At 37.5% G+C, this 24,516-nt stretch overlaps 1 protein-coding gene across 1 annotated transcript in view; it reads right to left on the bottom strand.

The window, feature by feature from the left end:
* Window positions 1–694: 694 nt before the first annotated feature.
* Window positions 695–24,516, bottom strand: part of rttn (rotatin) — a 44,990-nt gene continuing 21,168 nt past the window's right edge. Inside the window, exons 27-49 of the mRNA XM_088401518.1 lie at window positions 22,894–23,060; window positions 22,557–22,776; window positions 19,911–20,039; window positions 17,695–17,805; window positions 17,038–17,196; window positions 15,323–15,400; window positions 14,436–14,637; window positions 13,148–13,248; window positions 12,981–13,068; window positions 11,426–11,627; window positions 10,894–10,984; window positions 10,624–10,774; window positions 10,191–10,328; window positions 9,307–9,506; window positions 9,137–9,242; window positions 8,322–8,419; window positions 7,623–7,700; window positions 5,316–5,442; window positions 2,524–2,717; window positions 2,002–2,269; window positions 1,357–1,460; window positions 1,031–1,100; window positions 695–934 (exon numbers count right to left, since the gene is read on the bottom strand). Coding sequence (XP_088257644.1) covers window positions 855–934; window positions 1,031–1,100; window positions 1,357–1,460; window positions 2,002–2,269; window positions 2,524–2,717; window positions 5,316–5,442; window positions 7,623–7,700; window positions 8,322–8,419; window positions 9,137–9,242; window positions 9,307–9,506; window positions 10,191–10,328; window positions 10,624–10,774; window positions 10,894–10,984; window positions 11,426–11,627; window positions 12,981–13,068; window positions 13,148–13,248; window positions 14,436–14,637; window positions 15,323–15,400; window positions 17,038–17,196; window positions 17,695–17,805; window positions 19,911–20,039; window positions 22,557–22,776; window positions 22,894–23,060 — 3,162 coding nt within the window. The 3' untranslated portion in view covers window positions 695–854. The remainder of the gene's footprint in view (window positions 935–1,030; window positions 1,101–1,356; window positions 1,461–2,001; window positions 2,270–2,523; window positions 2,718–5,315; window positions 5,443–7,622; window positions 7,701–8,321; window positions 8,420–9,136; window positions 9,243–9,306; window positions 9,507–10,190; window positions 10,329–10,623; window positions 10,775–10,893; window positions 10,985–11,425; window positions 11,628–12,980; window positions 13,069–13,147; window positions 13,249–14,435; window positions 14,638–15,322; window positions 15,401–17,037; window positions 17,197–17,694; window positions 17,806–19,910; window positions 20,040–22,556; window positions 22,777–22,893; window positions 23,061–24,516) is intronic.

Genomic DNA, 24,516 nt, shown 5'->3' with positions numbered 1-24,516 from the left:
TGGCTGGCAATGCCGCTAAATAAGGAAATTAAAAAAAAAAAATTGATGGTATTGTGTAAATAAAATCCTTATTTGCTTCATTACTTCTTAACAGAAAGCATTGACGTAAAATATCTACATTGCATTGACCATGGGTGTCAAACTGCAGTCCTCGAGGGCCGGTATGCTGCATTTTTCGAACCCGTTTGATTCAAATGATCATTTTCAAGCTACACGGTCGGTAATAAACTAACCGTTTGAATCAGGTGTGTTGGGGAGAGAAAAGCGGAAAACATGCAGGATACCGGCCCTCGAGGACTGCAGTTTGACAACTATGACACAGACAATGTGTATTTGCACACTTAATTATTTTTTACTTTATTAAGTGGTCCGTATGTTTTTCTTTTTTTCTGTATGCGGCCTGCAAAGGAATTTAAATGTTTTGGAATTTGACCAGCAATTTGACTTTGCTGATCACTTTATTCTCTACGTATTTTATTTTGGTGCTTGGTGTATTTCTTTTTTAATCTCAGAGACAATATTACTTCTTCATACAATTTTGCCCAAAATTGCCACACATGTAAAATAAGAAATTCAAAGAATAATATAACAATTACAAAAAAAAAAAAACATTAACAACAATTTCATTTAAATCAGTTGTTGCCAACTATTGCCCTTGAGCACAGCATCAATAAAGCACTTCACTCTAATTCCATCATTGTACAGTAAAACTTTATTTAGGGATAAAAATCTGCACTATGAATTTAAAAATAGCCTTTAACCACTAATACTATATCCTATTTACATGCAATATTTAATTACAGAAGAACGGATTTGCTTATGATACATAACACGTTCAATACACAAAATGGAAATCATGTGTTCAGCAACTGACATAGGCTTTCAAGACACTTCAACAAGTAGTTGTATAATGGCTCCTGAATGTTCTCAGCATCTGTGTTATAGAAATAAAATGAAATACAAATTAAAATGATTCGTAAAAATATTGTCGCTCAGTGAGTGGCGGGTGTGAATCAGCTCCAACACGTACCCTTCTTACACATACGGTGGGCTTCCTCTATCCTCAATCGAACCGAAGGACACTTCAGAGTACTCTTGGCCTTGGAGGAGGAAAAGGAAGAAAGATTAGGACATTTTTCGTTAAGTCAAAGACCAGCAGAGTTTTTATAATGAGGACTTGATAATGCAGTGATAAAAGATGCTGGTCAGCTGCATTGTAAAGCCGTCTCAAAGATTTATCAGGCGAGAAAGGAAAATGCAGCTACTGCTTTTATTTACACTTGGCGATAAAGCCCAAACTCATCCACTGCGGACGCACGTGTGTGTGAGTGTGTATATGAGTGTGTGTTTGTGTACCCGCTGGTTATTGTATAGCAATGCCCAAATTGCAGATGCTCCCATGCAGCACATCTCCATCTCCTTACTTTCCAGACAACAGAAGAGGACTGTCATAGCTTTGTCTGGAGGAAAAAAATAGCAAAAGGAGTAAAAAAAAAAAAAAAAAAAGCACACAAAATGAATAAATTAACATACAAAGGCCAGGCAAAACAAAAGTCTGTTAACCCCTTTGTTACAGTAAAATAAACCAGTCTTTCCCAACTGTTACTGAGCACATATTTGATTTTAGAACAAACCTCTTCCACACTAATATCAAAGAAATTAGCATGAATTCAGGTCTGGTTAGTTGAAAATAAGCTAGAAATTATGTAATATGAAAGGCAAAATGTTAATTGCTATTTAGTGAAATAGTTATAGGTTACAGTGCACTACAACACTGGTTATATTATATAACGATAAATGTCGGCGCATTGATCTGTTATTTTTGGCCGATGTTTGAAGGGCCATGATCGGTCGATTAAATGGGCCAGTCAGTGAATCATTCGGGCCCTAAAAGATACATTATCGGTCGGGAATAAATAATTTCTGAAAACGATACCATAAGTAACCAAGTAATGCAAATAATCAGCTCAAATTTGAATCCCCTCGCTCCCTTTTTCATACCGTTGGCAACGATATGCGCCTTGTTGGTGGGGCAGAAGCAAAGGTTGTGAAGGGTGAGCAGCGCTGTGCGTCGATGCAGGGCCAGATCCACCAGCACTTCCAGCGCTCCACTAACCCTGAGGATAGTCTGCTGGCCGTCGTCTGAAAACGACAGATTGGCCAGCAGCCTGAGCCACAGGCCGATCGAGCCGCCTGCACTGAAGCTGACACCCGCGCCCTTTGCACTCCCCACTTTGGGCAAGGGGGTGAAGCCTTGCAGGAAGTTGTTCTGTGGGAGAAAAGAACAAGTAAATGTAGCACCTACTACCACCTATAATATGGACATGACATTTTTTTCTTGAACACTGAAAAAAATCTGTATATGTAGCAGATTTAGTTCTTCCCATTAAATCTAATTTGACGACTCAAAATTGAGGAGTCAGACTCCACACTACCACTACCACACAAGTGCCATTGATAAGTGTAATATTGGCACAATTTAGAGATATTGGTACCTTCTAATCCTAATTGTGCAAACATTACCTTCTGCAAGATGCCCCGGCAGTCACGGGACATAACCAAGTTAGCCAGAAGGGAGAAGGAAAGCTTCTGGATGGCGCTGTTGTCAGGGGCAACACCAGAGGCCAACCTCATGATAGAGTGCATTAGAGAACCATTTGTACTTCCTTTTGGTCCTGGTGCGACACCCGAACCCATGCAGCATACAGAACTGCATGCTGGGAAATCAGTGAAAAAAAAATGTTAGAAGTCTGCCATGTGAGGAGAAGGATTTGGACAAAGAAGCAGACAGACAGGACATGGCAGTGGAAAAATAATCTTATTAGACAAAAAATCTAAAATAACCACAGCGAACATTACAAACTAGACTTCAAAACTAGACTCGGAAAGCTGACTCAGGCACAGAAAACTAGGTAAAACTAGACTCAGAAGGAAGACAGCTGGACGCCAGCTTGAGAGCTGGACTTGACATTCCAGTCAAATCTTTCTAATATAAAGCAAAATGAAGAACCCTCATATCACAACACTTTTTACATAAAGAGTCTAGAGGCAGAGACTGAGAAGTAACTAAATAAATCTTTTTTAAAAATATTATGTTTGAAGAGATGTGCTAGAAATAATTGTAATTTACAACTATTTGCTGTTTTGGCTCGTAGACTAAGGTCCTATCTAACATGAAAGCTACTTTCGTGCAATTTTGATGCCAAACCACTCGGTTAAAGAGAGGCCAAAAGTTTCATTTCCAGCAACCCTGTGGCATCTATGGAGAATTATAGCTACTTGTTACTTTACTATTTGCATATCCCATACAAATAGCAGGGAAATACTGTATTACACTACACACACCGTTAAGTCAAATCAAATAAGTTAGCACTCCTGCTAAAATCGAAAAACAAAGTGAGAGCAAAGGTTTAGACATACAGTGTTACTTGCCTCCTCATTTTGGATAGCAGCTGGTTGCTGTTTGTCTTAACGCAAAAGAGTTGCTGAACAATAAAAATAAAAAAATAAAAAGCCGCCAGGCTGCACGGCTGTCTGCCCTCCACACCATAACATTTTGTACAGCTAGACGGTGTCTGACCGCGTGTCATAAATAAAGAACAGGAGGATGACTACTGCACAGAGACAAAATATTTACTCAATCTTTGCAGCGAGTCAAAAACCCTGAGTGAAGCTCATTAATAACATATCGCCTGTAAATTTTGATGCAGTTATGTAGGTCATACATATTAACTGATTATTGTTCTTACTGTGTTGGTTACAGTGTTGTGACTTTGGAATTAGAGTAAATAGTATGAATTAATATATGTTAAAATAACAAAGAAGTAGATATGCTTTTAAATTCAGGTTAAACACTATAAACACTATGCTCTATCACCATAGCAATAATTAAGGTCTTTTAAAAACATGTTTTTCAAAATTTAGTTATTGCACTGTACACTTTTAGTGATTTTAGTTGTCTATTTATTTCTTGCTTATTTCATTCCTTTAAAATGTATACATAACATTGTAACTACTTTTAAATGATACACTTTTTAATTTAACGATGTAATGTATATTTAGTTATGTTGTGTATAGAATGTACGGTATTATATACGCTGTATATATGTATATATTATACATACTATACATCATGTAATAAATAGTGTACTTTGAGCTGGTTTGTTAAACTTGAAAAAACACAGTAAATGCAAATTATTTGCATTGACGTGATCACCGACCTAATAGCAAGCTGGTTATCCTAAACGATCATATGTTAAAAGAAATAATTGATTGATTAATTCATGAATGATGTAAGAATTTTTTAGGCAGGTAAAGGATTTATTGAATGCCGCTGCTTATTGGACAACTATGTGGCTTGTTGGTGAAGTAACATGTATATATTAATAGTAGCCTCAGGTTATTTCAACACCGGTCAAAAATAAATAAAAAATAAAAATAAATTCACTGTGGATATATTTGCGACAATCAGATACATAATTTGCACCCATGCAACGTGGATGATTTTCTTTTCCCACATTATTATGCAGATTCTCATCCTTTTAATTTGGACTATTCTCTGCTTAAAACCATATATGTCAAAGTATGCACAGATTAAAACAAACTGACTGCAAACAAGGGCTTAGATGAAAGACTTGAGATGAAATATTCACTTTTGTCTCTGGAGAAAAAATGGTAGCCGGAGGGCGGATGGTGTAACATTAAGCCTAACCGCACGCAGCCTCAACACAACCTGCTGTTCATTTCACCTTTGGGGAAATAGTACAGGCTGACTTTGTTGCTTTTCGATGCCTCGGAGCTCTGCGCTTATAAGGAGGGCAGGGGGGGGTTCTATAGTGCTGGCCCCCGCTGAGGAAGCGTGCCAATCAAAAAGGAATCGTGATACGAAACAACACCAGGAAAGTGGTTCAAAAGTGTTGCAAATAAAACTTCCGATTTCCATTGCACAAGTGCCGTTCCGCATGCACATCAAAGGGACCACAAGCTATTTATCAAAGTAACATTTCCCAGTTTCCTCTCTGTGAATCTCGCCTTTTCGTCTCCCGAAAAACTCCCTTTTTCTTACAAGCCTCTCGGCGTTCAGACTTCCAATTAAACTGGAATACTAATTACTGAGGCAGAACAGTGAGGCTCCAAAAATCATCTCCCTCTGGTATGAAACCTTCTGTCGCACACCACAGCAAGACCTTTTCCTCGTCACACTGCGGCCATTGTGGAGAGCTGATCTTTGCACTGGGACGCACAATGCTCAGTGGTGACTGCGGTGGACAATGGGTGCATTGGGCAAACGCGAAGCACAGAAGACATATAGAAACCTGTGGGGCAGTCGGCTGTGTAGACGCAGAGGAGCTCTAGCACCGCCTCCAGGATGGAGTCGTCCAATAGAAGCCAAGGCCAAAGGTTATGCAACACCATTGTGAGGCATGTATCTTTGGCCAGCACCTGCACAAATGGAAAACACAAGGCCCTCATGCACAAACATATGGATGTATATTTTGGTGCAGGTTTATATGGTACAATATATGGAATACATTTAATAATTTTGCCTCAATTATGATTTTTTTAATTTTTGGGCACACTGATTAAACCAATGTAACTTTTTATAAGCAGGGCAAGCTTCTAAATATGCAAAGTGCATATTAAATACAGCATACACACTTTTTTACAGCGTTTACACAAGTTTATACGAGTAGTGGGGCTAACCCTTCATTAGCAACGTTTTCACAATCAAAATAGCATTTCCTGTATTATTCTGTAGTGAAAAGTGCACAACACATGGTAGCAAGAGTAAAAGTAGCTGACTAAGCAATCAATACATTATAATTTTTACAAATTATATTACATAATTATAATTTTTACACTGAAAACAAATTCCGCTGAGACAAATAAGCGTTCAATTTTGGGCCTTTGCGATTTTCATTGTATCAGCTGCCTTAAAAAAACATTGAATTTCCTTCTATGTCCTGCTAAACAAATTTTGGGGGGCTTTTAACACAGCATGGGACTCAGTATTGTCATAGTGTTTTGTGGTGTGTACTGTTTTAGGTTAGTAATTTATTTTTTGAACATCTTTGTTGTTGTATGACTAATTTTTGCTCCATGAACAGGACTTTGTATGCGGCAGTGGTTGTTTTAACATTCTCTAAAAATAATTGAGTTAAACGATACTTGGTGTGACGCTACTCAATTTGTCATTGACGCACACAGCCGAACAAAATTTATAATCCCGCGCTACAGACTGAGTGGCACCTACTGCTTCTTGCCAGTCACCATGACGTTATTGCCCTTGCGCAAACTACGTGAACCAAACAAAATATACAAATGAACAAAAAAGCAATAATGTTTAATGCACCTGAAATTATAGCGCTCAACATTTTTCCCTAACCATGAATGACTTTGGGGTCTATTCTACAGGCTGTGTTTTGATGGTTGGCATGGAGAGAAGTGCTGGTATAAAAATGCTGACAAAACCAAAACAGAGTAAGGGAAAACTCCCCCCCCCCCCCCTTTTTTTTTTTTTTTTTTTTGCATTGCCAACCTTACAAAAGAACATATTGGCCAAGCGTACACTGCAAAGTGAAGTATGGTTTATGGCATTACAACAGCTAAGAGAATGCCAGCTCTTTTCTGCTCTTGGAAAGACAGTTCAGGAGCCACAAAATGCTGATTGAGTACCCTTGGCTTACTTTACTGTAGGTCTCAAATTTGTTTAAATTTATTTACCGTTAAGATCTTTGTTGGTGAGTAATGTGGAATTGGTTATAAATGTAAAAAGTCTTGTATTTTTTTTTTTATTTCACTGATTTTTATCCTCTGGTTCATAATTTGTTATCTCCAGTTGAGTTAAGGCATGGGTATCAAACTCAAGGCCTGGGTCCAGATCTGGACCGCGATATCATTTAACGTGGTCCACGAAATGCTGATTTGACTTCAAGTTACTGGCTATAATACCAAATTAGCAAGTTGTCTTCAACTTTTAAAAATTTGTGAAGAAAAAACAATCATTTTTTTGTTGCCAAACCCTCTTTTAAAAAGATTTTGTCAGCCTCTGATTTGAAAACTAGGTAAATGAGTGACAAACACCCTTAAAATTCATTTGACTTCACAGTCATACCGTCCCTCTGACAGAAATTCTAACTACAATGTGGTCTACAATTAAAAACTGAGTTTGACACCCCTGCTCTAAGGATTACATTATTATATATCTAGCAGAGGAAAAAATATGTTAGTGTCTAAAAATTCATATGTATAAAAGATAATAAATCATGTGTAGTAATATCCACTCACATCAACTCAAATTCAACATTATTTGGGACAATTACTCGATTGTTTGATAAGATTATAAATGGGATGGTTGGTTAAATTGGCTTTTAAAATATTCAGAAGTTACAGTCCAATTATAGAGAGCTTCTGACTTGTTAGATCCCTGTAAACAAGTCAAGATGCGGTAAACTTAATTTCCGAAATGGAAGATGTTACAAACAAAATCTTTGTCAGTGGAGATTCACCACTGAATAGCTGCCTGCTGGAGCCTCATTTACAAGCACAGCGTTGGGTACTCAGAGGAACCATTTGAAACCAATTAGCAGCGGGGAATTAAAAGGCAAGACACAGAGGCTCACTTTGCATTCCCGATTGTGGTAGATCGCACTTCGCAGGAGCTCCACCGTCAGCTTAACCTCCTTTAAGTAGCCCTCTTCCTGAAGTGAGAAGAGAGAGTCAAATTAAGCACTTGCATGGGTGCACACCATATTTGCAAACTAAATACCTATGGACAATCAAAACTCACAATAGTAATAGAATCACACAAATCCTAACGGAAACAAAGAAAAGAAAAGAAATGAAAATATTTTAAACGATAAGTACAATAATATGATGTACAAATTTATATTATACTTGTGTATTAATGCTATCAATGAATGTCACTCCTTATGCCCCATAAATAGCAGGGTTCAAATGAAATTAAAAAAAAAAATAAATCAATAAAAAAAGAAATAATATCTAGGAAAACAACATCTTGAAGGTGGGATGCAGAGGTTTAACCATTGCAAACAAAATTGAGTGGACTATAAGGTTTATAGGAGCTATTAAATGATCTAGTAACGGTTTTAACAAGAAAAAAAGTAGTAGCAGCTACATTTATGGGACTGCGTGAGCTATTATGTCTTTTTTATGATATTTGGAGATTCCCACTTTCCTGTTTTGATATTGTGTCTGTTATGCTCTCTCAACATGTGAATTACACGAGAGAGTCTAAACACCTCAACTCTGGTTGGGAAACAATAAATAACTTTATAGAAATGGTCAGTTATTAGGCTCACCTTTTTGCGGTGAGAAGGCTTGCCGCTTCTGACTGACTCCAGGTTGAGCTGAGATTGAGTCTGCTTCAGTTGCTCCACGCAGCTGTCAATTAATCCAGCTGCAGCAAGCATGCACACGTGAATGCACGCACACATCAAGCAACACATTTACACCCTTGTTCACACACGTTACATAAATAGAGCATACAGCGGAATTTCACATACCGCTAATAAAATAGCAGGGTTTTGTGAAAATGTCAAAAATAGACTAAGATGAATCATTTCAACTTTATACCATTATTGTGACCTATAGCATGACAACTTCAAAAAGAAAAACATATTTTAGAGGGAAACCTAGTAGTACAAAAATACTCAGCCTTAAAGGTACAGTACTGTATGTAAAATTTAGCGACATCAAGTGGTGAATTAAGAATTTACAATGATTTTGAAGCATGTGTAAAATGTTTTCTCAGAGAGTTTTTAACATTATTTGTGCTTAAACCACCAGTAAGCATCAGTAACAGGTGCCGTATGTCAATGTCAATTTAATTGTTTGTTAGCACCATGAAATTGTGATTGAACATGACTTTAGGCACCGGGAACAACACTCACAATAAACACTAAATTGAGGACTGGTTTCAGGCCTAAAAGAGGGTTTTTAAAATGAATTAATTTTTATTTCACTACTAGATAGCACTCAAATCAACACACACTTTAATGTGTGATTTTACTAGATTTTTATTGTACTGTTCATTAATAAATGGTTTGACAATAAAAAATGCCGCATTACAGATTTTATAGCAACAGAAAAATTGTGTGACAGAAAGGCATACTACCTGTAGCAGCATGGTTCTGTGCTGCAGCGCTGCTGGCCAGTAGAGCCATCAAAGCTTGTGCTGTCAACTTTTTAAGTGGATCCTGAAGAGTCCGCCTCTCAAAACTCTATAAAAAGAAAAAAAAAAGTGTGTGTATTTTTTGAAGAATGACCACACGTCCTGCTCCTCACCTGCAGCAACACATCACAAAGCTGGCTTGCTGATGGACCACTGAGCACGTCAGTTAATGTGGCACTGAGGTCTGAGTTCAAAGGCCTGACTACTCCTCGTCTTTTTGTTTCTTCTGCAAAAATGGTGAAAAGGAAGTCTAAAGCTCCTTTGTGCAAGTGAGGATCCACAAACCTCTCTTGCACACACAACGAAAGTGTTCCTGCAGACAAGAAATCAAGGAAGAACAAAGCCTGGAATTAATAAGATGTAGACAAATGATAGTAGTGAAACATCTTCATTCAATATTTATTCATAAGGTGATATTGCACATTGAAAGATCACTCCATCTACACCAAAAAAACATAAATAAACCCTGAGATGAATGCAGAAAAAAAGGGTTGATGTTCATCTTTTACTGGATTCATTAAAAGTCCCTGTTGTGCCATCTATTTGGTGGAGCCATGAGGAGCTGAGGTGGTTTAAGGACGTGAATAGTGAGAGAAGGCATGCCAATTATGCCTTTTGCCTTATATATATAGGTAGAGTGGTCATCTCCCAGCCGAATGGGTTCGATCCCCCGACCATCAAGACCATGTCTAAGTGTCCTTGAGCAAGACACTGAACCCCCAGTTGCTCCTGATGGATGGATGGATGGATGGATGGATGGATGGATGGATGGATGGATGGATGGATGGATAGATAGATAGATAGATAGATAGATAGATAGATAGATAGATAGATAGATAGATAGATAGATAGATAGATAGATAGATAGATAGATAGATAGATAGATAGATAGATAGATAGATAGATAGATAGTGTTACTTTTATCACACACACACACAGAGAGAGAGAGAGAGAGAGAGAGAGAGAGAGGGGGGGGGGGGGGGGGGTATAATAGTACCTGTGAACATCCGCCAGTGTCTCCCCAGCGCAGCAGAAACAGAAGGGTACACAGTAAAACTGTCCCTCTTCACCAGAGTAGCCACAAGTATAAACACATCCACCCAGGATGCAAGGACAGTGTCCCGCGTATCTGCATCTGGGTGTAAAGATGTGACGTTATGGCAAATAATGGTCTAACAGGTCTAACAGCATTACAGCTCAAAATATACCACAATATGCATACATATACATATACATCTAGCATGATGGCGCCCACCGTGGCTGCCCTCTTCTGTTCGCTGAGGTGAGCAAGAATTTCACTGTGTTGTTTTGTGCTATAAATGTGACAATAATTCTCCACAATCTAATAAATGAATACTTCATTGTGGCTAAAGCGACAAAGGTGTGGACATAAATAGCAATACAGCTTATAATAACAATAAAGCGCACACCTAATTCAGTTATGTTGAGGGTAAGGGATGCCACAAGGTCAGACAACAATTGCTTCAGGAAGTCCAACTGGCTAATCAGCTCTTGGTTAAGTGAGACACATGACTGCAGCAGCTTGGAGAAACCAGACAGTAAGTGAAGAAGCGTGACGAGCTGTGCATACACAAAAGAAAAAGGCAATTAAATCCAGAGGCCTGATTGCAAATGGCAAGTGTCAAAAGACAATTTTCAAATAAAGGCTGTTTAAGCTAAAAACGTCTCTTGATTGTCACCTGACTCTTGAGGTCTTCCCTCTCTCCAGGAAGAATGTTTGGTGCCTTCATTTCACTGAGGCATTTCTCAATTGGTCCAAAAGCCACCAAGCTAAAAGAAAAATAAATAAATAAATTGTATTCCTCGACACTTCGCACTTTGTCGTGTTTTATTTTTTCAAAATATCGTCACTTTACAGCAAGCGTACAGTATACCACAATTACACTCCCACACTCAGTGCTAATCTGGAGTCTGAAGCAGTCTAACAGCCTGTAAATACTTAAGTCTTGTTCAGCCGCAAACTCAAGCACTTTTGATTAAAACTAAACCACTGCTCATCATTCTACATCAACGAAGTCATGGCATTACATTAGTGTTGTGCGCTTCTGGCTGTGAGATAGCTGTGCAGACATACAATGTTTTTTTTTTACATTACACACACACACACACACACACACACACACACACACACACACACACACACACACACACACACACACACCAACACACACACACAAACAAGGTTTATTTAACATGTAAGTGACCTCTTACCCTGCCAACACTCGCAAGAGCTGGTTCTGCTGAATAGCTGTCAATGTAAAATCTGGCAGGATGGCCAGCAAATTCATCAGCAGGCCACAGTGGGCCACAAGAAGGTCAGGAGTAACCATGACGACAGGCTGCGTGGATGAGGGTTGGCATGATTGGAGGTCTTGCGAGGCAACAGAGTTGCTGGTTTCAATGTCACTTTGGCCTAAGAGAGATGGAGTATATGTATTAAAAAACAAACAAAACAAAACAAAACAACATACATTCTCCATTCTTAGTATTATTTAAGCATTATTTAAGACACTTATCTACTGTTGTGGCCAATACAAAGAGTTTGTGTCTAATCTGAAAGAAAATACCACTAAAGATGTTTGTTGTTTTTATGTTTTTCTGGTTTTTCTGTTTTGCTCATGAACCTGTTGTCAATTCAGTCCGGATTATCCTGTCAGCAAAACTGCATTCAGTGTTTTGTCCTCTCTGAATAACCACTATGCAAGATAATAAGTGAATACCAATTTTGTGTGCAGTGATTTTTTTGGTCATTGTATCAAGTTACTAAAATTGGTATTGTATTTACAGTAGATATATAAGCCAATTTCAAAACACACACTGTTCAAATTGCAAAATTTTTATAATCTGAAAAAATAGACCAAGACACATTTTTGAAGCCATAATCAAAGACAAAATTGGAATCAATAATGTGACTAATTTGAGTGTTCATTTTAAACACAGCCATTTAGCATGAAAAAGAGGAAAAAGAGAGTGGTTCCTGAACCTCCAGAGTAAATATTGAAAGCCTTATAATAGTTATGAGTAGACATGCACAATTGTGAAACCACATTATCTCAGTTGTCTATTTATGCTTCCTACCTGGAAAAGATTTTAAAAATGCATCTAAATTATACTAGATGCATCTAAATTATACTATACAAAATTATACTAAAATGATTTAGTTTTTGTTTTATCAAGAAAACCTGGCTCCCCAACGGGGTTGTGTAAACATTTTAATTCTAGTTAATGAAAGTTAGTTTTTTAGCTTTCATACTGAAGCACATTTTAGAATATTTACATTGACTTTTACAGTTTAATCAATATTTTTTTTACCAGTCTTTTGGTTTTTCATTTGTTTTGCCAACACTTAACTATATAAATAACTAAATTAGGGGTGTCAAAAAACAGATTATATATGCCTTTAATAACTTGAAGTGTTGTTTTGTTTAATCGCATCTCATTTTTAACCTCTAAATCTGTTTTCTGTATTCTGATTTGATGACGGCACCTTTGATAAAAGTGATATACATTTTTTGTAAGGAGCTTACAACATACACAGCTCAAGTTTAGCCTACTACATAAATGCAAAGCACCCTACTGCGACTCCAGCGATAGCTTACAATAGCAACAAAGACCCTCATTTAACAAGCCAATACAAAACCTAGCAAAATGCGACACGATGGACGATGTTTTATTTTAATGTTTTCTTTCCCTAACTATTTAGTCATTGACAAAAGAAAATACAATAGCATTTTCATGAATTTCAAAGTTGCACACTCAGTGGTACCTTGCGCCCTTAGCCTGTTAGCAGGAGCCTCTCCTGTGAAGCTCATGGGGGAAGCAGCCCTGGAGATCTCGGATGCTGAACCTCTTATCTGTAATAATTGACATGGTTTTGAGTTAAAATATAAGTGTGTTGGTGGGGGTACATTGAGCAGAAAAGAGAAAGTGAACCATGGTGCTTGACGTGGACAAGGAGCTGGGGGGTCTGCTGGAATTGGCACTCGGTGCTGCTGCCGCGGCACTTCTCCAAAACTGCAGCGAATTGTCCAACACTGGACAAGTACAAAGTGCACATTAGCCAAGATTCCTACGTAATGTTCATGCGTGATACCGGGGATTGGACGAGATCTTGTACGACTCTGCATGACAGTAAAACACAGCCAAATGTTTTTATTTTTATTTTATTTTTTTCCGCAAGCATGTCACGACAATGACTAACTTGACTCAAAAACTATTGCTCGGGGAGTCACGAATGAACACCTGGTTGGACTAAAATCATGTTCAATTCCTAATTCAAGGTGCGAAAAAAGGACTTAATTACTTTGACTCTGTACTGTGTCAATAGCCAAAATTTAGCCCTCCGGAGAAGTCGCATTACTTTTCAAGAAACAGTTCATGCAAATTACAGATGCAAATTCTCGCTTTGATGCTGACAGCCTGAGAGTTGCCGTTCGTACTGATTACTTTTGAACAAATCAGGGTGGTTGTCACTTTGTTTCATTGACCATTATCTATGGTTAAAGAGTCATCTAAAATCTGTGTATATTTGTGTAAAATAAAGAAATGTTGATTGACAAAATGAAAAAAATAAATGTACAAAAATTTAAATTATATACAAAAATAGTCATGCATAATTAACGGTAACTGTGTTGTTTTGATTCAGTGTTTATATTTGTTTTTTACTAAGTAAAAAAAAGTCTTATTTTATTTCATTTCTATTCGAATGCATAAATACTCAAGAGCTGTAGCTCTATAGAAGCAATACAGAATGCTCTGATTTCTTTCAAATCACCTGTGAGTTGATATCCATGCTCTGTAGTAAAATATTGGCAGATAAGACAGTTTGTATCCTTTTATATTTACATTTGAACATTCGCTTGTTCATTTTCTTTGCTCAATAAAAAGAAAAAAAAGAAAACTCAAAAATGTATGCTAGGCATTGGTTTACAGTACATTACAAATGTTGCAAAAAATTTGTCTTGTAAAATGTGTACCTCATTCCATCCCTTCTTGTTACATTTTAATCATTTTACAGCTCCTAAATAGTTTGAAAAATGACAGTGAGAAAAGGTGTTTGAGCCATACATTTTTGGGTTCATTTAGAATTGGAACTTATTCACCATGCTGTGAATATTTTGAACATCATGAGGCTGTAATTTTCCACGTAAAACGTACTAAACATTGACCGGTGTAAATGTTTATTGAGTTCAGCGAAGGTCAAACTAAGTTTAAAACCTACCAATAGAAGCACCATCTTGAGGCACTTGTTGACTGGCAGCCCCAGCAACAAGTTTTTGAAGGTGAAAAGTGTACCTGCCTCTGTAACAGGCAGTGGCAGACAGCGCAACGTGCTGGAAATACTGACAGTGGTAAAGCAGAGCCTGGAGCGCAGGAAGACCCACCAAAGACACACCAGACACCTCATTGTGAACGCAAAGGTGCTGGTGAAGAGACAAACAGAAAGATAAGCATTATTATTTTGAAAACAACAAAATTAATTAATTAACATATATGTTTCTGAAATGTGGCAGGAAGCTGGAGATCTGTATAAAGCCTACTACACAAGAAAAGCCGGTTAAAGCACAGATGCTCTGTTCATGAGCTCACTATGCCCCATTCAAAAAAAAAAAAAAAAACCTCAATGGACTGTCATCAAAATGTAATGCTAAACGTTAACTGTAAAACATCAAGCAAAACATAAGTCAGCCACTTAAAAAAAAAAAAAAAACACAAGAATGGAACGGTATCTCATGTGCTGAATGTGATGTTTTCATATCTTTCTTTTTGTTACACATAGAGCTGACAGAGGTCATGGTTTATTCATTTATTTGTTTCATTGTATAAACACCCCCTCTAAAAGAATGATCCAAAAAGATGTTATTGATCTTCCAACAAAAATTCTAACTTTGATGGGAGTGCTGGGGGTCCTGAGAACCCAACAGTGCATCAATTCAAGCAATTCCCCTTGCTCTGAACCCTGTGGGGCTCAACAAGCGAGGAAAAGGGAGTTCTGAATAAAAGGTTTGAGGCTACAAAGAAGAGGGGGGGAAAAATAGAGAGGCACAATGATAAAAAACAGTTCCTGGTCCGCAGCAAGCTTTTTAACTAGCTGGCAGAGCTGCTGACCTGCCAGTGTAAGTCGTTGGCCTCTTGTGCATTGGCAGGCATGGGCATCACCAGCAGGTTCTGCAGGATAAACGCAGCCTGCAAACCAGAAAGAAATGAAAACAAAACACACTTTTAAGTCTGAATATATTAGCAATACCGCCCTCTACCTGCTTTTATCTGACAGTACATGACTATGTTTCTTAAAGCAAATAAATTGTGTGAATGCTGAGAATCTAACACATGATTTATCTACCAACACAACTAAATGAAAAATAACATTTGAAGAACAAATGTTCTCAGTCTATACGCTTAGCTATTGGTTGAAAAAACAAACAAACAAACAAAAAAGATAATGGACTAAAAATAGTAATAAAGGCTTAGCAGTAAGCTAGAATTTTCTACCGCTCAATAGATCATTGTGAAACACAGTAGGAGGTATGATAACAGACAAATGTTGTCAGTAGAGGTAATAAGTGTATTTTATGTTGGAATTCAGAGGATAGTTTCTTCAGGTAATGGTGACCACTCCTTTTTCTGCAGTTATCTGATTGGTTTCTTGCCATCGTATGAATTTTAACAGTTGTACAGAGTATGAATCTTAACAATTGTCAAATAGGGCTGTCAGCTGTGTATCAACCTGACTTAAGTACAACACAACTGATGGTCCAAACCCCATTGATAAAGCAGGAAATTCCACTCGTTGACCCTATAAGGCAGCCCGCTGAAGTAAAAACCATTTCATGCGACTAAGTCTTGAAGATCAAGTGTACAAAGCAGTAACCAGCGCAAAGGGTGGCTACTTTGAAGAAACTACCATATAAAACAAGTTTCCAGTAATTTGACCTTTTTTGTTGAGTACATAACTCTACATGAGTTAATTAATATTTTGATGCCTTCAGTGAGAATCTACAATGTAAATTTGCGTCTGATTTATTTATTTTTGGGACATTTGGAATGATGGCGAAGAAAAACAAAACTGTTCCCTTCAGTTCAGTAAGAAAGCATTAAATGTTTGCTGGTACCTGCAATAATAAGATGTAATTATGAGTTTAATTCCTGACATATCTGATCGAATATCGCATCAAACATGGACATCTGTATGAAATTTAACAAAAATCAAGGTATGCAACATTTTGCAAATGAGTAACTATTCACTCTATTTAGCAATCTTTTGCTTATATTTTAATTATAATATGCTCCTAATTTGAAAATAAAAACATATTTTTCCTGTCAATGTGTTAAGAAAGCATTAAATCAGAAATGGTAATACCTTCAGAAAGACTATCAAAATCTAACCCTTCTCGTGCATCCAGGGGTACTCCTACCCCAATCTAAGAACTGCTGTTTAGAATGCAGTATTATAGGAAACAGCAATACAATGAATCCCCACATTTTCACAAGATTGGCATTTGAGAATTTGCATTCATTAATTTCTTGGGAAGCTGTTATTAGATTAAAATCGCAATGTATGTGTTGATTTTATGCTCACGTGAAAGCAATAAAAGCGGCAGTGGCAAGGACCTATATTGAAGTGTGTTGTTGAGCTTCATTTAAACAAATGTGCCACCTAAAAGCTATTGAAACATTTTTGAAGGTGCTGTCAATTATTCACTTTTTGCTAGTCAGAGATGGGACTTGAATAGTGGGGGTTCACTGTGGTTATTTGTTAGGGTTTCTGAACAACTCTGTTTAGTTGTGCACATGTAACAAAAGAAGAAAATAAAATAATCTACCTCTCTCCGGACCATGCTGCTCTCATGCTGATCAAGCAGGATGTTGAGCAACGTGCCCCACAGGCCCCCGCTGATGTTTTGGCAGCTGGCGCACAGAGCTTGGCACCCACTCTCCACCGAGGACAGAGCAGCGCCTAAACCCAAACTGGCAAATCTCACCTGCGGGACCATTGGGAAGGGTGTCGAAAGAAATTTAATTAGAAGGAACCACATAAGTGATTGAACAAACATCCATCCATTTTTTATACCACTAGCGCCTATCCCCATGACTACAGGTGAAAAGAGGGGGACATCGTGGACTGGTTGCCATCAATTGCAGATGAACAAACATCAACTTGACACGTTATGTATGGCTATGTATGATGACGTCTCTTAGCTTGTGTACGAGCATATTTTTGGCGACAGAGTGACAATTGCTCCTACTTGCTGTCACACACTCCTTTTTCTTTATAGTTAACTTCTTGTGAAGCTCTTTGGGGTTTTAGCTTGTCCCCGAAAGCCAAGTCTACAAATGATCACTTTGTGACAGAGAGTTTATGAAAAAGAGCTGGGAGAGATGGCGAACAAGCTGAATACTAAAGACCCTGGTTGTCAAATATTTTCATAAAATGCTTCAAAGGTTATTTGATTAAAATGAGAGGCATGGGGCAGCCATACCTCTTGATCTCTGTCCACCCAGAGTGGGACAAGCCAGGCCAAACCCATCTGAGAGGCATTTGGTTCCTCTGCGGTACTGTCGTTCCCCAAAGACCACATGGAAATGATGTCCTGCTCCAGACATAAGGAAAACATTTGGTTGCTTTAAGTAAATGTTTTAATAATGTGCAGCCTCGCAGAATATCAACAACAGACTTTCACTGCAAGGTCAGATTCAAGCATTTTCAAGATCAGTTTTAAACTTTTCCACATAAATATTTAGAGGATTGTACCATGCAGTACCCTACAAAAAAAGTCTTTACGTCCCCTGTTTTTAACAAAAGGCTTTTCATAATTTAGGGCCATAACTATTTATGTGTATAATTATCAAGCTCAGTGTTTAACAACTTTTGGCCTGCATTTATATTTCATGGCTCACCACCAAACAAAAATGTCACAAAGATATATACCCGTTCAGCATTTCATTGTTTTTCCTGTCGTAGGACATTGCTGGCACGGATAGGAATTACTAGTAGCGGATATTTATATTAGCAGTAAATAATAATTTTCAGGCCAATTAAATGAAATTTCTGAACTTAATGGTTGGGAATCAGTGATCTTGTTTTCTATAAAGCCAGGCTTTTTTCGTGTCAACTTTGCCAATGCCAGTAATTGTGGTAAGATACTCAAAGACATGCTTACATGTGTAATGTACATATAACATTATGCACGGTGTGAACTAAATAGTAGTTTTGTGTTTGTTGGCTTTAAATAGTATTCACTAGTATACTAATGCTAATGAGAATTTCTAACCATTTAGAGCAGGAAATTTGTTGTTGTCTTAATAACTCATGTGTAGAAGATAATAAACGAGCCGTATTTTTATCCACTCCAATCATGTTTAACCTGAGTAAATTATTTTAAGAAAAAAAAAGGAATAAATAAAACACATGTGTTCTATTAAAAATGTTAGTAAACAATTACTTGATGGAATAATTGAGAGGATAATCAATTTAAAAAAAGACTCAATTGTTATAGCTCTGCTACAATTTTGATTCTTAGGAGGCTTTGTTTGTGAATTTTAAATTATGTTCATTTTGATTACGAAAACAATGAGTTGCCTTGGGTATGAAATGTGGTGCATAAATCAAGATGCCTTGTCTTGCCTAATATATTTAATCTGTCACGTAACAAGGCTAGACATAGCATACATAGCAAACATATGTATGATTTGTAGTTTGTATTTTGTATATGTATGGTTCCGATATATATTTTTCAGGTCTGATACAGCTATCAACTATTAGTAGCAAAGGAGGACAATAACTTTGGAGCAATACTGATTTTAAGCAAAAGAGTAAAAAAACGTTGTTTAAAAAAAACAAAAAACAATGAATACACACCAACCCTCCAACCCTTAACTGTATTAAAAGCTTATGCTTATGTTTCAGATTTGAATAATGTTTTGTTTTTGTTTTTTTTTACAGTGACTCGCAAGTGTAAATCACAAAAAAAACAACAAAAAATGTAATTGCAAATGAAAAGCAAAAACAAAAAATCAGTAAATCAAATCACTGAACCAAAAACAAACAAATAATAAAATGTGCTCCCAAAAAAAAAAAAACCTCTGATAATGTGAAGCGAAAATTTAAAAATAATTTTTTCTCTTTAAGTTAACCATCACAATTTAAAAAGAGGTCGGTGCCAATATTCATCAAAATGTGGTGCAGATAATCAGTCTATACCATATGAAGGTACCCAAACTATTGGACATGCTGTAATTTCCACCTAGTATAATACAGTTTTCCAAACTTCAACCTCAATACAACCTATTTTGTTAAATTAATTACACATCCATCTATTTTCTCCGGCCACTTATTCCCACAAGGCTCGCAGGCTTGCTGGTGCCGATCCCAGTTGGCTTCGGGCAGTAGGCAGGGGACACCCTGAACTGGTTGCCAGTCAATTGCAGGGCATAATTCCACTCACACATTATCAATTAAAAAAAATAATGAAATGTTTTTGCAATGTATGCACTTGCATTGTATTGGATATAATTATATTGTCCAAGTGGTCGTAATGCTGTCGCTGTTGTACCTTATAAGGTTTCAATTACATTTATAATCAAGATTTAAGAGCTTTACTGTCATACGTATGGTATTATTATACCACACAATGAAATTCTAAATGCAGTTCACTTCCCGAGCAGCAGACTATGAATGTACCCAAACATAGCTCACTTTTTCCTTGCTCTCTGTCATCATCTCATGAGACAAGTGAAGCAAACAGACGACGGCATTCTTGGTCACACCTTTCCCCATGAACGACATGGAATTGCCTCCCCATTTGACGTAAAAAGAGGAGATCACCTGCGCAGAAGAAAGAGATCTTAAAGTTAGCTCCACTGTGACCCTGCATGCTGCTGCGCCCGCTGTTTGACATTTCAACACGGAAAAGGACACATGTTGCTCAGTTGGACGTTACCATATGCTCATCGTGAATCCAAAAGGCGAGCTTCAATACGGCCGAGACTAATTATGCTGTTTTGATGTGCCATCAGAATGTGGGACTGAACTGAAGAGCAGATGAAGAGCGAATAGCGCAGGCAGTCAGCGCAACTTTAGGGCCCTTCAGAGCCAGCAGGAACGTACACGAAAGTGTGTGTGCAGGAAAATTGGGTTTGTGATTGTTGTGTGAGAGCGGCGTAGTCGCAGGAGGCCACCAATGAAGAAGAAACAGCCTATGCTCTACATGTGATCTTAATTCATATTCACAATCAATAAGCAAGCGGTTGTGTTAACACGACAAGCCGGTCCACAGGGACTTTAATTGTGAAAGAAAAGGTTCGGACACACGGCTGCTGGGCAAGCTGCTCTGTTTGCTCTACGTTATGGCGTCATTTAAATGGGCTGTGTAACAACTGAGCAGATGGAGAGGGCAGGCTTGATTAATCTCATCAGTAACTCTGCATCGTGCCATATCTAATTATTGTGATTTTTTTTTTTGTTACTCATTTCAAGTCCCATGAATATTTTTTAACTTAGTTTTAATTAGTTTCTCAGAACCTACTGCTTCTTATTAATCTATCATGAGAGGCTTGCTTACATTCACTAAAATTCAATAATCACAAAGACAAACTAATGACATTCAATACATTCTGCCTTCACAGAGATTCGTTTTCGGGGGCAGAGGTAAAACATCCCTTCTAAATAATATACATATACAACACGGAATGAATATAAACTGCACACAGAATTTGAACTCACCATTAACACCAATTTAATGACAGCCCTTATTTTGGGTGATGGGAGACAATGAGACCCGAAGTATGTTGCTCAGTGGTGGACCGTCAGGGCCAGCAAGGCCTTCTCTGCTGGCCTAACATAACCTGACATCATTATCATAACTATAGTAAACTATAAAAATTATAATAACTATAATGAAAGTCAATTTCATTTTAAATTCATTTTTACTTATATATATTATATATATATTTGTTTTTTATATAAAATTATTATCCATATTCTGTAATTTTCGCTTCATATTATATTCATTTGGTTATGCTCCTTGTAGTGTTGTACTTTTAAGTCGGAGTTTTTAGCCAATTAGGATTCAGCTTGTGCCATCAGGCTGTATGTAATCTGCCTGCTCCCGGAGGCGCTAGGGCATTCGCTTTAAAAGTTGCGGGCTTCTGCGCAAGCGTGAATGGATATGTGAGCTGCCTGTATACTTAATAGACTGCTACAATAGCTAATTGAGTCATAAGGACCCCATCTACAGGCCTCACATTGAAGTGGATCCACATTGAGTGAATGCTCACTGCAGGAACGCGGTGCAATGCTCAACAACCAAGCTACACGGTGTTGGCTTTGGCTAATTGTGTGAGAGGCGTAGCGCAGCTATTAGCTAACCTGTCCCGACTTGGCCATTTTTAAGCTAGCGGGAATGCCTTTTGTTTGCAAAAGATCGATTTGATGTTTGGAGCTTCACTGGGTTTGCAAACTTCAATTGTTTAACCAAGGCAGCAACGAGACACCAAAGCAGTGAGAGGTATTTATTCCAGAGTTTGACATTACAGAAGGCTTACTGGTGTTGCTTATATCTAGTCGACTCCGTCGTTTTGTTTTAGTTGCAGAAAAATCTGCTTCATACAGATAGGATGTCGGAAATCTCGAACATGCTTTTAAGTTCGCCTTAATTCGCGATCTCCATCAGTTGACCTTCTTCTTGCACAGTCATGAACCTGGTTTGGCTAGAAATTAGCATTCCAACTCTTATCATGAAAAATTTATATTTTAAGAAGTACTCCTGGTATTGCTTGTTTCTCTTTCTTAAAATTTGTAGGCTCTTCTCCTCTCTTAGCTGGACCTTTTCCCCTTTCCAAATACATTTTCAGACTTCTTAAGCATTTTGCTATATTCTGTGGGTGAAATTTTGGCTCTCAAGTACCAAAATAAATCAAAGACAATCTAGTCAATTTTCCAAATAAAAGTTTTTTAAGGTATTAACTATACATGACAAATTAAAAAAATGTAATATCTTTTAGTCTCATATAACACATAAAACAATGACAAAACCAAAAAAAAAATGAAATAATTATTTCCAGAGCGGCGGGTACGGTTCGGTAGCAGCTGATCTACAGAACAGTACCTGGCCACAGACCGGTGGTTTGGGACACATGCATTAGTGTGTATGAAAAGTTGTTTCTAATAAATAAAAAACAACAAATACTATTACACAAAAAATTAACACCGCTGCGACAGCTGAATTAAAACTCAACATGATAATTATTACTATTATTATTGAGGCAGATTTTTTTGTCTCCCACTATATAGTAAGAGCAATCAATTATGAGTGGATGGCGCAACAACAAAAAAAACACAGACCTCAAGCAGGCCGCTGAGATACTTGGCGCAAAGGGAGGCGGGTGACAGGTCAAGGCAGTGCGAGCTCCAGCCAGGCTGGGCTGTTAGGCAGACGATACCCAGCAGAGTCCTCTCCAGGCCGGGGAGCCCATAGAAGTGCGGGGCGTCAGACACCCGCAGGCTCTGAAGGAAGCGGAGTGCCAGCTGGCTCTTGAAAGGGCCAGCAAGCGCCAAGCATAGCCTGCAACGAAAGATAGGCCAGACAAACAAGAAAGGACAGCCATAAAGAAATAGTAACTCAGGATGCAAACTCAAGATCAATGTTAATGCTTTAACCTAGTTTGTGATGTCATCATACCTGTCCGAGGTGTGTGTCAGCTGACTGAGCAAGTTTTTAAAAAGGCTAGAGAGCTCTCGCTGTAATTTCTGGCTAACGTGATTCTTTACTTCCTCTGGTTCCTCTTGGTTTTGGCCAGGGTTTTCAGTCTCTACACCAGGCAGCAAATTAAGGAGGGACACTGTTTCCTAAAGGAGTGAAGATCAAATTAGTGGAATCAGATCTTAAGATAAAATGGTGGCAAAGCATTTCTAATCTTTAAGACAACGATATGGCCTGACTACAGGAGGTTTCTTCACTCCATTGAACATACATTTATTTGTCGACTGCAAGTGGCAAAATGTGCTTTTAAAAGTATTAATACTAATAAAAGTACTAATTATCAAGGCCTGACCTATGTATATGGATTTTTTTTAGGCCCTAACAAATTTTGGGGTGGAAAAAAACTACAGATTACAAAATTAATCAATTGATTAAGTTAAAAAAAAATATAATGAATAAAATAGTATTTGCTTCCTCCAAATGTATTTAAATTTGTGAATTTTCATAATTCATTGGGCGGCCTGGTACGTTTTCCCCAAGGATAGCAGGGGTCAACAGTAAATATATATTGTTTCAAAAAACAATCCTTTTCAGTTGGGTGTCCAATTAGGTGTCCAAAGGATAATCAAATCATGACTAATCAAATTGTGCTTTTCCGTAGTGCAGAACTACACGACGGATCAAAGATAATAAGAGGCATTATTATGTATCCTGTATTTATTTTTTTCCTCTCTCTCGGGAAAAAAAATGCACAAACCCACACACACACCATTCCCCCTCCATTCACACATCTACACGCACATAAAGAGAGGGCAAATGAGGAAAACCCTACTTATCTGCCTCAGTGAATTTATTACCACCCTTTCCATGGGTCTGGCCTTAAGTGGTGTTCTGGTCGACACATTGACATGATGACAGTTTTACTTACCTGAACTAGCAACAGAGTGTACTTCCACTACACAACGGGGTCATTCAGAGTTCGCTGCTGTGAGTGCAGTTTTTAAATTTCACTTTCATTTTTGGAGCAGTTTGCATTTTGACAATGACATTATGCAATTGCTAAAAGACTATATTTTGATTGTTTAAGGGGTTTTTAAAGGTGAGAATGTTGAATTTTTTTAATGTATGTTCGAATGTTTAGAGTGATAAAACTCATCCCTATGGTAAAAGAAGTGCTTTTTTTGCATTTGTATGGATAATCTGAACAGTTTGAAGTTGGAACGGCTTCGATAAACGATCAAATGTAAATATTGCCGAGAAAAATAAGATTTTGTTTTTGAAAAGAGAAAAAATAAGGATTTTTTTTTATGGTGGAATGAGGGATGAGATGAAAAGTTTATTGTTGCATTGGCTTGAATCAAAAAATAAAACTGAAATTACAGGAGAAAACCAAAGTATTTATCATTTAAAAAAAAAAGTGAAACTACAGGAGAAAAACAACCTGTTTTTTTTTTTAATGCTGCAAATGTTACACTTTTGTTAAGTGTGATTGTTTGCATTTTAGAAATGAGTTGAACCTTTAAAGTTGGAACAGCTTGAATAACTTGAAATGTAGAAAATACAGGAGAAAAAAAAAAGTAAATTAGGAAATTTCAACTTTTT

Source organism: Hippichthys cyanospilos, chromosome 19 (assembly GCF_059441005.1).
Source record: "Hippichthys cyanospilos isolate Australia breed blue-spotted pipefish chromosome 19, RoL_Hcya_1.0, whole genome shotgun sequence".
NCBI lineage: Eukaryota > Metazoa > Chordata > Actinopteri > Syngnathiformes > Syngnathidae > Hippichthys > Hippichthys cyanospilos.
This window is presented reverse-complemented; position numbering and strand designations above follow the sequence as displayed.